The 18,450-nt window shown below is 40.8% G+C and overlaps 1 protein-coding gene across 4 annotated transcripts in view; it reads left to right on the plus strand.

Moving 5' to 3' along the window:
- Positions 1-18,450, plus strand: part of IFT122 (intraflagellar transport 122) — a 70,753-nt gene that overhangs the window by 187 nt on the left and 52,116 nt on the right. For 3 of the 4 annotated variants that reach the window (XM_059390376.1, XM_059390373.1, XM_059390374.1), the window contains exons 2-6: positions 7,242-7,308; positions 8,823-8,907; positions 13,556-13,634; positions 15,537-15,613; positions 17,745-17,811. In XM_059390376.1, the coding sequence (XP_059246359.1) occupies positions 7,242-7,308; positions 8,823-8,907; positions 13,556-13,634; positions 15,537-15,613; positions 17,745-17,811 (375 nt within the window). Of the gene's footprint in view, positions 1-7,241; positions 7,309-8,822; positions 8,908-12,460; positions 12,479-13,555; positions 13,635-15,536; positions 15,614-17,744; positions 17,812-18,450 lie in introns of those variants that run through there. The other variant, XM_059390375.1, reaches the window with a different exon arrangement.

The following is an 18,450-nucleotide window of genomic DNA, read 5'->3' on the forward strand; positions in this document are numbered from 1 at the left end:
GAGGCTGAGCCGTGGCGGGGATGGCGGGAACCCTGGCGAGAGCCCCTGTGGTTGCCCGGGGCAACGGGCCTGCGGCTGGGGCTGAGGGCGCTGAACTCCGGGTCTGAGCAACTGCAGGGTCGCCCTCGCACCCTTTTGCGGATGGAGAAACTTGAGGCCTGGAGAGGAAGCCAAGGGGTGTACCACGCGTGAGGTAGTGTCCTATCGAGGTCGTTTTACACAGAATCAGCCTGGGCCTGTCAGAATCCGTCCTGGCTTCGTCTTACTACCCATGACAATGTCTCTCAAAAAGGTCACAGATTTTGCCACATGTACAAAATCTTGGCGTTTTTCTCTGAATTGCCTGATTATCACTCAAATATGATTTTACACTCTTATGATTCTACAAGGAAGCGCTATTGCTCCATATTTGAAAGTCAGTATCACTTGCTCTGAGATAAATGAGAAACTCAAAGTTGGGAGAAACAAAACAGTGTTAGTAAGTTGTAGCTAGATACTGTTGCTAGGAACCCTTTAAGCCTCTGGTCTGCTGTCCTGGAGAACTGGAAGTTTAGCAAGTGTGGTCCGAGAGGTGCTTGAGGTAAATAGCTCAGAGCAAGACTTTCTCCTATGGTTAATTAGAAGGTTGGAAAGAAAATCAAGAGAGTGACTTTCTCACCTTATGAGTCGATGTTAATGTCCTATTCCATTTTTATCAACTAAATCCGTCATACAAGGAAACATTTGGGAAATACTGACTTATTGGATAGTTCCCTTCAGCCTGACCTTAATCTTCCTAGCTGATCTTTTCACCTTCATGGTGCAGCCTCTGTTTTGGCCACTGGAACAGGACCTCTAACGTTCCCTCTCTTGAAGGTGTGCAGAAGGCATGCCTTTTTTCTTCATCTCCTTACATTGGAATTGTAAACATTCTGTAATGTTCCCTTCGGATACGGTTTCTCTCTCTTCTGTACTCTGCACTGGTAATAGCTAATGCTTACTATGCACCAGACCCTGGCTAAGAACTTCATGTCTTTTTATCTCATTGTCACTTCACAACAGCCCTCGGAACTATGTATTGTAATTACCTCTCTCTTACTTAAAAGGAAACTGAAGCACAGAGAGGGTAACTAATTTGCCACAGTCACACAGCAAGTAAGTGGTGGAGCCAGCTTTTTTCCTCACTCCAAAGCCAATACTCTTAGCTACTAAATTAGTTTTTTCTTATGTTACAGAGGTTGCAAACCCAAATGCCTGCAGGAGTCAGGCAGGCAATATAATGGGAGATGTTTATTTGTATCTTAAACTCAAGGAATCGTCTGTCTCTCCTAAGAGTATTCTGCTATTCTACACCCCACTTTTCTTGAAACACATAGCCCTACCAGTATATCTTTCACTTTTACTTTTAATAGAAATATGTGTCTAAAAAATTCTTTTGGGGCGCCTGGGTGGCTCAGTTGGTTAGGTGTCCAACTCTTTATTTCAGCTTAGCTCTTAATCTCAGGGTCCTCAGTTCAAGCCCCATGTTAGACTCCATGCTGGGAATGGAGCCTACTTTAAAAAATAACAAAAGATAAATTTAAAAATTACTTTTTTCTTAATTCTATTATGAAAGTACCCACTGCTGATAACTCTTGAACAAATTTGACTTTCATGTCAGAAAGTAAAAGGGAGTGGCAAGGAGTGTGGCAAACTAGAGATCTCATGCTCTGCCTAAAAAGGGCAGCTGCTGCTCAGCTCCTGCCAATTACCACCCTGCAGAAATTTGGCCTAGTGTGCTCAGATCTTCCTGTTTTTACCAGAAGCTATGAATTTGGGTTTTTATTTGAAATGCCCTAATTTTTAATGCTGGCAACTAATCTGAAACTGAAATAAAACACCATGTGGGCCAAACAAAACATTTGCTGGCCAGATACAGCCTGATTTGCTCCGTTTTCAACCCCTGGCGTAGAATTTTGTTCATTCCTCTCTGTGGTACTTCGAATCTGTATAGTGTAAAGAGTTATTTTTGCATCTGTTTATTCCAGAAGTCTATAAATCCCTTAAAAGCAATGGCTACTTCTTATTCATTTCTAAGGCATATTCCAGAGCCTAGACAAATCAGTGGTTTGTATGACTGTTAGATGGATAGGTGTATTCGTTTGATTGATAGTTGTATTCATGAATAAATTAATAAGTGAATGAATGAATGCTGAGTTTAGATTGATTATTTGGGTTTTGGCCCATTATAGGTTTGAAACAACTTATTAGATTAGGGACTGTAGGGCTTCTATAGACCAGCAATCCTGATGGCAGCTACATATGCCAGCTGGAAGCCTAGAATAAGATAAAACAAAAACTATTAAAAAATAAATAGTGGAACTAAGAGATCTTAGATGTCTAAAATTAGTCATCCACAACAGAACCAGCCACTGTTCTTTGACTTCCAGTCCAAACTTCATGTGGTAATAGGATTTCTATTTTTTGAATATTGCTGCTGTGATCATCAGATTTGCACTTAGCTAGGTGGTCCTGTTCATCCTCCCCCTTCATCCTCTGCTTGCTAACATTTAAATATATGCTTTTCACTTCAGCTGAAAATTCCATTTTCCTATCCAAAATTCCTTCCCAAATGCTCTTATTCTTCTCTGTACTCCCTCCTTTCTTTTCTTTCCTTTTTTTTTGAAAGATTGTATTTATTTATTTGTTTGTTAGAGAGTGAGAGAGAGCGAGCACAAGTAGGGGGAGCAGCAGGCAGAGGGAGAAGTAGGCTCCCTGCTGAGTAGGGCTCCATCCCAGGACCCTGGAATCAGGACCTGAGCTGAAGGCAGACACTTAACTGATTGAGCTATCCAGGTGTCCCTGAACTCCCTCCTTTCTTCCTTAAAAGCACTGCTTCAGGTTTATCTCAACGTAGATGCCTTATCTGTTAGCCTGCCTTATTCCAGTCAGGACAACATTTGTTATTACCCTCCAGTTACACCAGCTGGTATTTACTGAATACTTGCTATAGGCCAGACAGTGTTTACATTCATTATTTTATTTAATCGCCACAGCAACCAGTATGGTTGGAATTGTTACCCCATTTACAGATGAAGAAACAGACTTAACAAGGTGACATAATTTGCCTAAGATTCAAAGCAAATAACTGGGGCTGGGTCTGATTGTGCAGGATTTGGAGGGGCACCTTGGGACTTCAGTTTACAGTGAAGTGGGCACAAGGTTGGCAGAGGACGATTTGCAAGATTTGCCCTCTCTCTTTCTGCAAAGACATTTGACAGCGAATCCTTCTCTTAAAAGAGGGTGGATTGGGGGAGAGAGCCATCCTTTAGTACAATAAACTGCCTGCAGCCTGGTGGGCGCTCCAATACTGGGAGTGTTCAGAGGTTGGATGGCTATCTCTAGGGAATTCCTAGGGAATTCCCTGCTGTGTGTGGGAGCTGGACTACCTGACAAATTTTAGGGTCTTTCCCAATTCAGAGTTTCTTTGATCTTACCAATCTTGAAAATAAAGCAACCAGTTGTTTTTGTTTGTTTGTTTTTACCAGCAAAGTGAGTTTATTCAGGAATAGGAGAGGAATTATGATTCAGGAGAAGAAAGCTATGGTGAAACACAGGCAAGTTCTAGAAACAAAGGAGAAGAAGACACTTTTGTAGAGGAAAGGTGGAAGGAGTTGGGAGAGGCTATTATAAGCAAAAAGTCCATTAAAGTAAACTGGGAGTTCAGAGTGTAGTGGCTTTTCATTGGTTGAGTTGTGACAATCTCTCATGTTGCTGGGCCAGGAGAAAAATCTTTATCTAGGGTAAGGTATAGGCTTCTTCCTGTTGGTTCTTCAAAGGGTTGCCAACAAGTAGTACACCATGAGCGCTCCCGCTTCTGGCCTCTGAACTCCATTTTATTTTATTTTTTTATAATGTAATTTTTTAAAAAGATTATTTATTTATTTATAATCTTAAAAAAGATTATTTATTTATTTATTTGTTTGTTTATTTGACCGAGATCACAAGCAGGCAGAGAGGCAGGCAGAGAGAAGGGGAAGCACGCTCCCTGCTGAGCAGAGAACCTGGTGTGGGGCTCGATCCCAGGACCCCGAGATCATGACCTGAGCCAAAGGCTTAACCCACTGAGCCACCCAGGTGTCCCTGGACTCCATTTTAAATAAGGTTTTCTTTATTTGGTTTCAGTCTCATGATGTAATTAAAGTCTGAGGGGTTTAAGATAAAATAGTTTGTCGATTATATTCATTTTGTGTCTAGGACAATGCCATGCACGGTGGGCCAACAACTGTCTAAAATAGGGTCCTTGCCCTTAAACTGCACATGACTATAATTAAGATAGTATTTGAAACTGTGAAATATAGAAGGCAATATAATTCAGAGCTACAATGAATTATACAGATCCTAAGTGGATTAACAGTTTAGATTGGGGTAAATTGAGCATTACATTATACTTTAGGAAGGCAAATTTCAAGATATATAGAGAAAACGAATTTTCACATCTGAGAGTAAGATAGTTTAAGACTTGGCCCAAATCAGACACCTAAATGATTTTCTGAGAATTCAACCCAAAATGATCCTTATGAAGAAGCTCACCACAGGAACCACTTTAATGAGCTTAGATTGTCTACAGTGCAGAAAGGAAGCCACATGACCAAGAATGACTATAAAAGAGAGGTACAGATCCTCTCCAAAATCTGGTACCTCATCACAGCAACCCACAGGTGTCAGGTGCTTGCACAAGGCTGGCCATGCACCCAGAGGTGGTAGGGCAACTCTTTAGCCTTGTTTTGTAGGTGAGGACAAAAGCTCAAACAGGATGTAAGATCTTCTGAATCCAGGTCCCTTCTGAGTTTCACTTTACTGCCTCAGGTTGTGATACGCACCAAGTATATTTTCCTCTAGACTCAGAGAAAGTGCAGAAAATAGTAAGGCCCAGATACATTACCATGTAATAGGGAGGAAGCTGAAGAACTCAGTGTCTGTGTTTGCTTCTATCAAGAGGGATGCCCACCCTTGTTCCAGCTTCTCCATCAGCCAGCTGTTGAAGATATGTGAAGAGTTATTATTGTTATTATTTTAAGAATTATTTTTTTAGGGGTGCCTGGGTGGCTCAGTGGGAAAAAGCCTCTGCCTTCATCTCAGGTCATGATCCCGGGGTCCTGGGATCGAGCTCCACATCAGGCTCTCTTCTCAGCAGGGAGCCTGCTTCCTCCTCTCTCTGCCTGCCTCTCTGCCTACGTATGATCTCTGTCTTCAAATAAATAAATAAATAAAATCTTTTTAAAAAAAGAAAAAAGAATTATTTTTTAAAGGAAGCTTCTGAGGCCAACAGAGCCTATATAAAAAGCTTTCTGAATTCTACATGTAATGCCTTTTTTTTTCATATTGATAAAGTGTGGAAACTGTTGCTAATTATTTTGTCAACTATGGCATATGCTAATAATCATGAAAATGAGGGCCACAAATCAGAGTGTATTATATCTTGGGCTTTGGAGCCAGACTGCCTGGGTTTGAATTCTGGTGCTGCCTCCACTCAGTAGTAGTTTATTTTCGGACAAGTTACTTAACTTCTCTGGGCCTTAATTTTTCTCATCTGCTGAATGGGTATAGGGTTATGAGGATTAAGTAAACTAATACATATAAAGCATTTAAACTGTACTTAGCATACACTGTAAATAGATGTGCTTAATAAATGTTAGCCACTATTACTGTTCAAGTACTAAGGATAACAGAGGTTTGTCATATTTGAGAATTCTTCAAGAAAGTGGAAGGCAATATAGCACAGACTCCAGAAGTCTTATCTGATTTGAAATTCTGGTCCACTATTTGCTGGTAGTATGATGTTGGGCGAGATACTTGACCTCTCTGAGCTATGGTGTCCTCAACTACAAAACTGAGTAATAATTCTTACCTCATGGAATTGCAAGGATGAAATAAAATAATATATATATAATAATAAAATATAAGTAAACAAAAATGAATAAAATAAATTAAAATATAATAATAATTAATAATAAGAAATTTAAAATAATAATAATAATAATTTCAAGAGCTCAGCAGGAGTATCTCTGGAATACACTCCAAGTACTCTTCCCCAGGGACTATATGTCTAGATTACTACAGGTATCAGGTAAATTTATACCATGCTTTTAAAAAAATATTTATTTATTTATATTTATACCACACTTTTCCAGATAGGCTGCCCTGGCAATGCAATCTAGCACATTCTTACTAGAGTCATCTGAACTAAGGAAATCTGCCTAGGGCATTCAAGAAGCATTGTAATATGGCTCTAGTCTGTTTTTCTAGCCTGATCTCTCCCTACTGCCTTGGTGTGGTAAACTGTTTCAGTCAATTCAATTGTTTAGACTATTTGCTATTCCCCACCTTCCTGTCTTTGCTTATTCTGTTTTCTCTGCCTGAAATGCTGCCCCCTCCAGATCTCCTCTTGCATGTCTCAAAAGCCCTACTTTTTTCATGTACTATTTTTTCCCATGAAGCTTTTTCTTATCTGTTCTCCAGATCAGAACATTGAGTCTTCCTCCTTTGAATTCTGCCTAAAACCTTTACTCAGTATTGTTCTGTATTTCATCTAAGAGGTCACTGATTGTAAAATACCATTATTTTACATACCACTAAGAAAGCAAAAAAGGCTTTCAGTTAGGCTGACATATCATCAACTACAAGACACATCCCCACCTCAGAGATGTCAAAATGTGAAAAAATGTATGCTTCAGAATTGATGACATATGGTAGTTCTTTATGAATGTCTCTGAATCACATTTCCTAACTGGATGGTAGTTTCCTTGAGGGCAGGCATTTGCTGCTGTAATTTACTGTGATTTACTCATTTTGTATCTGTTACTGCTTAGCACCTAAGAGGTATTCATTAAGTATCTGATTGGTTGGAAATAATAATGATATTTTAATAAATGACCAATTTTCAGAAACATGTGGATTTAGTAGCCCTCAGTTTGTCTAGCCTTTATAGAAGAGTTAGTGCCTTCGACTGTTGATCCTTTGAATCATCTCTGGTGTCTGGCTGCTGGACAAGTGGAAATTGGAACATAAAGCTAACTGCCGAGTAAATTGTGATTGAATGGGCTGCCAAGGTATGGTGGTTGAATAGAATTTGCAACCAAATGCAATTCTTAGCCATTATTTTCTCCCTCATATACAAGCAGTGTTTCATAATGGAAATAAAGTTTGCTTTCCTAGCCATTAGCAGACCTCATCATTTTGGTTCCTAATTGTCCTTTTGTCTTGTCTTGTCTCCTGTTTAGTATATATGACCTCGCGTTTAAGCCTGATGGAATGCAACTGATTTTGGCTGCAGGAAACAGATTACTGGTAGGATTGTGTTTGAGCTTCCTTTTTAAGTGCTTTTTTCCCTCTCCCTCTTGTAAATGCTCTGAAATTTGACCCCCTTTTTTTAAGATAAAAAAGGCAAGGGCAGAAAAACCAGTCATTTTTTATTAGGGAAGGAAATGGGCTATTTAAAACAGGTAAGTAAACTTTCTATCAGATAGAAACCTGTGAACAATACCTCCTTTGGAGTCATTAATCTTTCCCTTTTTACTTTGAGACACCCATGAGAGAGTTGAAAACAATTAATCAAAATGCCTTTGAAACTGTACTGGTGTCAGCTGACATTTTGTCCCTCTGAAAAATTCAAGCAATAAGACTGAAGCAGCCCCCTTCCTGAGAAGCCAGATAGCCTGACCCCAACTTTCAGGCATTGGCCTACCTAAATAATTCCATATGGATGGTGTCCTTTTTTCATATTTTCAAAGAATATAAGCTCCCTCTGGAACCTATCCCAGTGTATAAAAGTAATTTTCAGAGAACTCTTTATGTTTGACCTAAAAACCTTTGTATGATCTCTCCTTCCTCCTACGTAAGTCCACTTCCCCTCACTCTGTTGTCTCGAGATATGCAGACTGACTGATCTCCATTCTCTGTATGGTAATTACATAATCTTAAAACCTTGGTTAAATTGTTCTGCAGACTTCTTCTCGCCAGGGTAAACAGTCCAATTCCTTTTACTTTTTTTTTTCAAAGGTTATCTTCTCCAACACTAACCATTTCTGGAGGGTTTTGCCTTGATTACTCACGGTGTTTTTAAAATTTCCACATATTTATAGGTGTTACAATGCTACAAAATATCCTAAATCCAAATTACAGCTAGGTTTTACAATATTTCCTTTGATTTGCAAACCCAGAGTTCAGGTCTATGACTTTCAAACTCTTGATAGCAGGTATGAAACATCTCTCTATGATGTTCATACTAGGGGAAGGGCTAGTACTAAAATTTAATCATGTTGTAGCTGGCTCTTTGTGGGTGGTAGCTTAACTTGGGAGCGTCTAGCTTGATTGGTTTTATATCCAAATTCACATAAGTTGAGTGAATTTTGTACAGAAGTTCCGCGGAGTGAACTTCTATTTCTTAAGGATTAGTAGCATGTTCCTGGCCATGTAATTCAGAGTTAGGACTTCTACTTTTTGGGTCCTCCGCTTTAAGTCATATTCTTTCTGGTTTCTCAGTGTAGTTTTTACTTGATAAAATTTAGAATATTGACAAATATTGACAAAGTGACAAATATTTTGTTATATAAACAAGAACAGGAGCAACCTGCAGGAATTCTAACTAATGGATATCACGGGAATACTCTGTACTTTGTCCTCCCCGCCTCCCACAGGGGGAGGCGCAGAGGGAGAATCTTGAGAGAGAGAATCTTAAGCCTGTAGCAGGCAGGGCTTGATCTCACAACCCTGAGATCATGACCTGAGCTAAAATTAAGAGTCGAACACTTAACTGGCTGAGCCATCAAGGCGCCCCTATACTTCTGTCTCTTTTTTGACAGGTTTATGATACCTCTGATGGCACCTTACTTCAGCCCCTAAAGGGACACAAAGATACTGTATACTGTGTGGCATATGCAAAGGATGGTAAGAGTCTATTCTGATTTTACACTCTCTGCAATGGCGTCATAGCTGCTCATTTTTTCTCCTTAGTCACTCCTGAGTACGACTTGTAGCTGCAGAAGATAGTTCAGTTTCTTAAGCTTCAATTCAAATTCAGTCATTCAAGTCGACAAGTACTTACTGAGGGCCATCTATGTGCCAGGCACTATTCTAGATGTTTGAAATAAGTAAATTAAACAATATGCTGGAAATAAGGCAGAATAAGGGGAATTGGAGTGTTGGGTGGGGCAGGAGATTAGGTACAGAAATGAGGGAGGTGGTGAGGGTGGGTTTATTGAGACAGGAACAGATGAGCCAAGACTTGAAGGTGGGGAGCCAGTGAGATTCTGATAGTGGGCATCTAGGGGAAGAGAGCTTCTCACAGAGGGAAAAAAACCATTGCAAAGACCCTGAGGTGAGAATGTACCTTCCAGGGCCTTTGGCAGAGAGAGTCAGGGGGAGCAGTAGAGGATATGGGTAGAGAGGTAACAGGTATGGTTGGGGTGGCCAGATCATGTTGGGTGTCATAAGGACTTTGACTTAGATTCTCAGTGAAAATGGGGAACCACTAAAGACTTCTGGGCAGAGGAGAGATCTGATCTGATTTATATTTTAAAAGGATCCCTCTAGCTGATATTTTATAAACAGCCCTCAGGGGTGAGGGTTGGGGCAGGGAGACCAGTGAAGAAGCATCATCCAGACAAGTTTTATAACACTAGTGATGGTGGCTCAGACCTCTGAGAGAGGTGAGAGTAGAGGAAGTAGTAAGGAGTGGTAGATTCTGGGTATTGTTTGAAGGATAAGATTGCCAGACAGATGGTGTATATGGTGTGAAGAAAGGAAGCAGGGGTGACTGCAAAGATTCTGATCTGAGCTACTGAAAAGTTTGGAGTGGCTTTCTACTAAGACGGGAAAGGCTGCAGATAATATAGTGGAAGATAAGGAGTTCAGTTTTGGACATGCTGAATTTGAGAAATGTTGATGCTATAGGAGAGAGGGGAAGGACTTGTCAGAACAGAATCATTGAGTGGGCAAGAGGAGATGGGATCTAGGACCTAGATGGGGCATGGTGGAAGGTAGAGGATGTCACATAGGAGCTGGCAGAATGAGGCATATTGTATTAGGAGTCTAACGGGAAGTCTCTTCCATTTTTTCAGTGAAATAGGAATCTACATGACCTCAGAGTGAGGATGGGGAGGGAGGTGTCAGAGAGTTGAGAAGAAAGGAAAGAATGGAAAGTTGCCACTTAGGAGAATGGCTGAGTGGATGTACAGTGAAATCCCAAGCAACATGAAGGGCCCACTTGAAGCTGATCATCAATAGAAAGTGAGAGCAGTTGGTGTGATTATGTTTTTTCCCTCCACTACTTTGGGCTGCATAGATGCAGGGTTGAAGAGAATTGGGTTTAACCAAATTGGTAGGTTTACAAGCACCTCTGAAGAGGAAATAAGAGGGCAAGGGAGTGGAGGATGTATGCAAAGGAGTGATTATATACATTGACTTTAAACTGCTGGCTGTGTAAGCTGTGTAATGGCTGGGGGGGAAGATTAGAGGACCACAGGGGGTGGGGCAGTGGAGAGGTTCTAGGTCCTGGTAGATTTGAAGGGCTACTGGCTATGATGAGGTGACAAAGAGGAGAGGTGGTAGTCAGAGAATGGATGCTTGAAATCAATACTGAGAATTAAAAATAAATCTCTGCTATTCTTTGTGTGGGGTTACTGAGAAGAACATGGGCTTTGGCATGAGATGGCTCCAAGTTCCAATCCTAAGGTAGTTATTGAGTCTCTCTGAGTCTCAGTTTCCTTATATGTCAAATGGATATAGGATGAGAGGTAGCATTCTGTGACCACTGCTGAGAAGGCCCAGAATCAGAATGTTACAGTGCTTGAATGAACCTTGGAAATCATTCAGGTTCCAGGTTTTTAACTTCTTTTAGATGATGAACCTCTTCGAGAATCTAATGAAAGCTGGAAACCACTTTGTAGAAAAGTGCACATTCTTCATGTATACACACAATTTTGTAAGTATAGCTTTAATTGGATCTAGCCCAGTGTCTTCATTTTAGTCCTACGTAAAGACCTGGAGAAGTGACTTGCTAAGATCATGCAGCAAGTTAGTGGCCAGAACACTTCCTTCTTGCCTCATAGTCAGCTATGCTGTGTCATAGTAGCCATGGGTTGTTTTGTTTTCTGTTTTTTATGTGCATGTTTGAGTTCAAATTCAGAGTAATACTGTAGGGAGGCCTTTGGTGCCTCTGGAGTTTATAAACCTAGGGGTTCTTTGGCTTACTATGCTATTAAGTCCCTTGAGGGTGTCAGAGTGTAGCCTATGATTAGTGGCAATTGTCAGCACTTTGCAGAGTCCTGACACACACATCATCATATTTGACCTTCCCAACAACTCTTTCAACCAGGCAGGGAGGGATTCTCAGCTCCTGCATAGATGAGAAGACAGACTTGGAGAAATTACAGGTGAGGGTGACAAAGCCAGACCTGCCCCAGGTCTTCCGACTACAGAGCCCTCATTCCTTCTAATAGATCATGCTGCTTCTCCAGGACATTACATCATGGTTCAGAAGTCTTTTAATTCCTCTAAACTAGTCTTTTCCTCCTGGCTCTAGCAGTGGAAATACTCTGAATTATGGTATTGCTCTTAAAGCTTGCTTGTTTCCAGTGTCTCACCTAGTTTAATTAATATTTAATGAACAATCATGATACAAAGGTATGAAAGAACTAGTTTTTGGTTCAAGAAAAATAAGACAATATGAAGAAATAATTGTAATAATAAGAGCTAATTTTTAAAAAAGATTTTATTTATTTGTCAGAGAGAGAGTAAGCACACAAGCAGGGGGCAGTGACAAGCAGAGGGAGAAGCAGGCTCCCTGATAAGCAAGGACCCTGTTTCAGGATACAATCCCAGGACCTTGGGATCATGACCTGAGCCAAAGGCAGACACTTAACTGACTCAGCCACCCAGGAGTCCCTAATTTTTTTTTTTTTTTTTTTTTTAGTACTGATTCTATTCTAGACACTGTCCAAAATACTTTAATCTCCTTTAATCTTCACAACAACTATGAGGTAAATACTGTTTCATCTGTTTTTCAAATGAGGAAATGAAGCATAAGATGTTCAGAAACTTGTTCTGGGTCCTGCAGCTGGTACTATCACTAGGAATTCCAACTCAGACTCTGAGGCCATAGCCCACACTCTTCATTACCTGCTGTCTGCCATTGTGGAGGGAGGAGTGACAGAAATAATAACAAATAAAAGCAGCTTCTGTGTATTTAATAGATGCAGCAATGTCCTATGACTCACCCAAATATCTGCTATTCCAGTCATCATGAAAGGTGTTTTACAAATATTATCTTAGTTGTCCCCTATACAGAGCCTTTGAGGAAGATGTTATTATTCCTTTATGTTTCAGATGTAGAAGCTCAGAAAACAGTGACTTGCCCAAGGTCAACTTCCACTGGCCTTAAGAACAAAGTCTAAAATTCCTTAACAAGGTTTATAAAATCTGGCCCATGGTTACTTCTCAGAGGTCATCTCTCAGCAGAGTAAGTGAAGGCTCCCTGTTGTTTGCTGCCATGATACCCCGCTCCACTTCTAAGCATTTGTAAACATGCAACAATGTCATTAAGAAGTAACTACTTGGGATGCGTGGGTGGCTCAGTGGGTTAAACCACTGCCTTCGGCTCAGGTCATAATCCCAGGGTCCTGGGATTGAGTGCCGCATCGGGCTCCTTGCTTGACGGGAAGCCTGCTTCTCTCTCTGCCTCTGCCTGCTTGTGCGCTTGTGCTCTCTCTCTCTCTTTTTCTCTCTCTCTCTGTCTCTCTGACAAATAAAAATCTTTAAAAAAAAAGTAGTAATTACTTGTTAAATGTTATATGTTGTGTCTCTCTAGTCCCATTCTTTCATAAAGCCCAACTAGTATGGAAATGAAAATCTCATTTGTTGCTCTTGCTTAAATTCTTTCTTTGGGATAAAGAGCAAGTTCTTGACTATGACCCCGAAGCTCCTAGAGATCTATCCTCCACCCACCTCCCCCCTGCCCTTGGTATTCCATGCTGGTGCCTGTCAGCCCCTCAGACATAACAGGCTTTTCCTTCCTCAGGGCCTTTGTATATCTTTTCTGTCCTTGCGAATGGGTCTTTAGCTTCTCTTTGTACCTGGCTAAGCTTTGCTTATCCTTTAGGTCTCAACTGAAGGTTCTCCTCCTGAGAATCCTTTACCTCATCTAAATTAGGTCCCCCAGTTATTCTGTTTCCTAGGACTCACTTCTTATCACATTATATTTGTGTTGGATTAATTTCATTTAATGCCTTCTTTTACTAACAGTCTAAACTCTATGAAGGTAGGGATCATGTGTGTTTTAATCACTGCTTAATCCTTAGCATAGAACATGATACCTAGCATGTGGTAGGCCCTCAATACATCATTGTTTACTCAGTGCCGGACAAAGCAAAATTTGAATCTAAACCTCCTGACTGCCATCCAGTACTAATAAGAAAAAGAAGTAGAGAAACAGCTGACAGTTATTAGTTACCTCAAAGAGCTAGTTTTCTAAGAAATACTCCTTGGGAAATGCTGGTTTAAAATAAATGTGACAGTTTTCTTTTTAAAATACTTTTAGGCAAACGCTTTGCTTCTGGATCAGCTGATAAAAGCGTTATTATCTGGACCTCAAAATTGGAAGGCATTCTGAAGTACACGTAAGTAACCATTTAGATGTACAGTATTATTGGTTTGACTCATACTGAGCTACTCCAGCAAAAGCCCCTTTAGGAAGAACTTTTTTCTCTGCAATTGAACTTGGGTATAGGAAAGTTGGGTAATGAATACATGAATGAAAATTTCTTGAGCATGTCTAGCCTGGCCAACATTCTTGAGCATGTCTAGCCTGGCTAGGTGTTTTCATATAGCTCAATTGAGTTAATCTGACACCATAGATTCCACCACACCCAAACCAGTCCCTTTTTAATGTCCCCATTTTGGGGATTGGCCTCGCATCCACCCAGTTTTAACAGCCAGAAACCCAGGGTCACTGTGCTCCAAGATTCCTCTCTGTAAGGGCTCTGCTCATGTTCTTTCCTGTTCCTTCGCCAAGTTAACCCCTACCTGCTCTGCAGATTTCAGATTCAGATGTTGCTTCTTCTGGGAAGCTGTTCCTGGTCCTCTAGACTCAGTCAGATCTTCTTCCTGGCATTTCTCCCAGTTATAGTTTTACAGTTTTTCTGGTGATTGAGATATCTCCCATCAGCCTATAAACTCCCAAAAGCAAACATTGCATTTGTTTTTTGCTCACCCTTGTGTTCCTGGTGCCTAGTACAATGCTTGGCCCATAACTGGTACTTAGAAAATGATTTTTTTTCTTTTTAATTGTGGTAAAATACATATAACAAATTTATCATCTTAACTATCTTTTAAGTATACAGTTCAGTAGTGTTAAGTACATTCATATTGTTGTACAAAACCTCCATAACTCTTTTCGTCTTACAAAACTAAAATTCCATACCCAATCAATGACAACTATTCCCTGGGCCCTTGGCCCCTGGCAGTCACTATTTTACTTTCTGTCTCTATGAATTTGACTTCTCTGGGCATTTTATATAAGTGAATCTTGCAGTATTTGTCCTTTCATGACTAATTTATTTCACTTAGCATAATGTCCTCTCGGTTTATCCATTTTATAGCATATGTCTGTATTCCCTTCCTTTTTGTTTTTTGTTTTTTTTAAGATTTGCTTAATTATTTTAGAGAGAGAGTTGGGGAGAGGTGCAGAGGGAAAGAACCTCAAGTAGACTCCCTGCTGAGCATGGAGCCTAATGCGGGGCTCAATCCCAGGACCCCAAGATCATGACCTGAGCCAAAATAAAGAGTTAGCCACTTAGCCAACTGAGCCATCCAGACACCCCAGAATTCCCTTTCTTTTTATGGCTGAGTTATATTCTAGTATATGTATGTAGCACATTTTGTTTTTCCACTTATCCATCCTTGATGGACATTGAGTTGCTTCCAGTTCTTGGCTATTTTGATTGCTGTTATGAATGTGGGTATACAGATCAACAGCTTTGAGTGAGTGAATAAATGAACGAGTGATGAATGAGGTTATAAGTGAAGTGTTACCCAGAAGTGAAGTAATAAAACAGAGGCTGAGATGCCATGTGTGTACATGACTCACACATCTTTCATTGCTGTCTCAGGATTTGCCACGTTCCCAGATCTTGACCTATAATATCTTCATTGCACCTCCATCCTGTATTTCCAGGCCTCCACAAAGCAATAAATAACAGCCATCACCTATGCACCTGGTGCTAGGCTACGTGCTTTACTTCATTATCTTATCAGTTTACAAATGGGAGGAAGCTACCATGCTGGTCTTGGAGGAGGTAGCATTTAGACTAGGCCAGTTTTGTGGGTAAGGTCTAAGATATGAAATGGTGGGTGAGGAGCAATCCACAGCAGGAGAATTCATCCTTGTGCCTTTTGTTAGTCACTTGCATAAGAGCTTGTGGTGTGTAGTCAGACTGTGGGCTTATCATAAAATCTTCAGTTGTAGCCACTGAAACATTTGTGGTTTGCTGCATAATAATCTATAGTTGTTTACTTCTTAGACACAATGATTCTATCCAGTGTGTCTCCTACAATCCTGTTACCCACCAACTGGCATCTTGTTCCTCCAGTGACTTTGGTAAGTTCTGCTTCCCAGTGTCTTATCCTGGAATTACCTGAAAATCTGGGCAAAAAAATCCTGAAACCCATCTAGAATGTGGTTGTTTCATCCTAAGAGAGTTAATGCTACTTCCCTCCCCTCAATGGCTAAGAGGAGACTAACAGTTATTCTTTAAATTGTGTGGAAACCAAGAGAGTGAATGGTAACAAAAGTCTGGTAAGCAACTGGGCGACAGCAGGAAGGGCCCCAGGGAGAGAGATGGTAAGAAGGGTTGGAGAGCACAGGCATAACTTGGTGTTGCCATCTCTGGGAAGCCTTCCTGTCTCATCTGGCATGAGTAGGTCATTATCCCTGCACCTCTGTGTTCCCAAACATCCATCATCCATGTGTGTGGGAAATTCTTTACTGTTTCAACTGTGCTTCTTGTGTAGCCACCATTACTTGTTCCGTGGCTATAGCTGTCCTTCCAGAGGGGCTGGATGCCCAGAGGAGCTCACTGTGGCCCCATTTATGGCATTGGCAATGGTGCTGGCACAGAGGAGAGGCCAGTGAAATGTCCATTGAGGCAGGGAGGGAAGGAGCAGAGGCATGCAGGTTATCTCTGTTTAAGGTCAATTCTGGTTTTCAGCTCATCTGTTCTTCCTTGCTGAGTACAACAGAACAGGCATTATTGAGGAATGAGAGACCCATGTAATCCCTCTCAGTGTTTCACTGTTCTTATCTCAGACGAACACATTCCTACCCTGTCTATCTCATTGACAGAGTTCTGAGGTTCAAAAGAGAGAATATAATGGAAAGCACATTGTATAAATGGGAAAGGGACTGTCATTCATTAAAAATTTTAGCATTTTCTCCATGTAAGGCACTGGTCTGTGTGCTTACTTTTATAATTAAAAAGACAAAATAGAATCCCTGTCTTCAAAGAGCTTGCGGTTTGGGGCAGGTGGGGAAGTAGAATTTGTAAAAATGTAACATTAAGTAATAATAATAATAATATTTGTTGAATGTTTGAGATATACTAGGCACTCTGCTGAGAGTTAAAATGAATTCCTATTTGAGCTCTATGATCACCCATGAGGTCAGGTATTATTCTCATTTTCACACCACTGATAAAAAAGAACTGGAGCTTAGAGTGGTTTGGTGACTCACTTGAAGTTGCCCAGCCGATAAGTGGTGGAACCAGGACTTGGACTTAGGCCATGGGGTTTCATCTAGAGTATGATCTGGCAAACAGTGCTATGGGAGACACAGAAGGGAGATGTTTCCTCTGCTAGAGGCTCCAGACAGGCTCAGTGGAGCATAGATAAGATATGCACAGGTTGAAATATTTGGGGGAGGCATTCTGGACCAGGGGGAGGGAGAAACAAATAGCTTGCTTGATGTTTCAGTTTGCTACATGAATACATTATTGCCCTAGATTTACCTTCTTGATCATACTTCATGGCTCAGGCAAAGAGAGGAATTTGCTCATGTTGCCTAGACATATACCTGTTGCAGAGCAGTGAGCCACTAGCAGGAGGGAGCCAGCCAAAAGTGGCCAGTGCACCTTGGACAAGCAGGATCATGTGCTGTGGATGAGGCCTGGAAGAGGAAACTGATTTTGAGGAAGCATTGTTCATTACTTCAAATGCTAAGTTGTACGCTAGTTGCAGTGTAATAGTTACGAACTGTGAAGTTGCCATTTCTTTGAGTTAAAGCTCTAAAAAGTTGGCTAGAAATTCACCAATATACCCTCCTTTTTTTGTTTTGTTTTGTTTTTTGTTTTTAAATAATTATAGATTCTTTGTCAGTTTCAAAGATAGTAGGGAGAAGTCTACCAGGAAATGGGGCCTGGCACAATGTGTATATATAGTTCTGTCCTTTCATCACCTGGTTAGATTACCATTGCCACAAAGACATTCCTTTGTTGTCATTCTTCTCCTATTCCTCCCTAACTGGCACCTGGTAACCATTAAGCTGGTCTCAATCTTTATAGAATTTTGCCATTTTGAGAATGTTATAAAATGGAATCATGCAGTACTTGACTTTATGAGATTGGCTTTTTTCACTTTAACGTAAAGCCCTGGAGGTGTATCAATAGCTTGTTCCTTTTTTATTGCTGAGTAATACCCCATCAAATCTCTCTTCTTTAAATTATTTTATGTTGAAGGTTTGTGGTCTCCTGAACAGAAGTCTGTCACCAAGCACAAATCCAATAGCAAGATCACCTGCTGCAGGTGAGTTAAAGGCAGCTCCGAAGGTAGGTTTCACATTCCCTTTTCCCAAACAGACTCTCAAACTCCAGTTAATTTACACAGTGGAAAAGGTCTGTGTGACCTGGTTTGGGCCTCTGTATTTTCTCTTTTCTTTTGTGGTCCTCTTGATGGGAAGGACCCGTGCCTCTAGTCATCAAGCAAAAGAGCACAGCAACTTGCCTTCCTGCAGCTCTCTAGCAACAAGCCTCCTCATCCAGAAGCTGTGCTCAGTGGAGGTTTTCTGGAAGAGCACAGCTGTCCTCTTGTCCAGGTAGCACCTATGCTCGAGAAAGCACAGGCTTTGATACTAGACCTGGATTTGAGTCCAGATTTAGTCACTAATAGGCTCTGTGACCTTAGGAGGTTCTTCATTTGACAAATGGGGATAACTGACTTGATAGGGCTGCTGTGAAATGCACACAAACTAAGGAGTATAAAATAAGCAGCACAGGGCCTGACATACAGTAGAGATTATAAATGATAGCTATTCTGGCTGTGAAGCTTCTGAGGGTAGCCTTTCTCTCATTCATCATCTGTTAAGCACCCACCTATCTATTCGAGAGGCTAGGCATACACCAAGATATAGATTCTGTTTTTAGGCATTCTTGAAGGGGGAGGAGA

This window comes from Mustela nigripes, chromosome 2 (genome assembly GCF_022355385.1).
Source record: "Mustela nigripes isolate SB6536 chromosome 2, MUSNIG.SB6536, whole genome shotgun sequence".
Lineage (NCBI taxonomy): Eukaryota > Metazoa > Chordata > Mammalia > Carnivora > Mustelidae > Mustela > Mustela nigripes.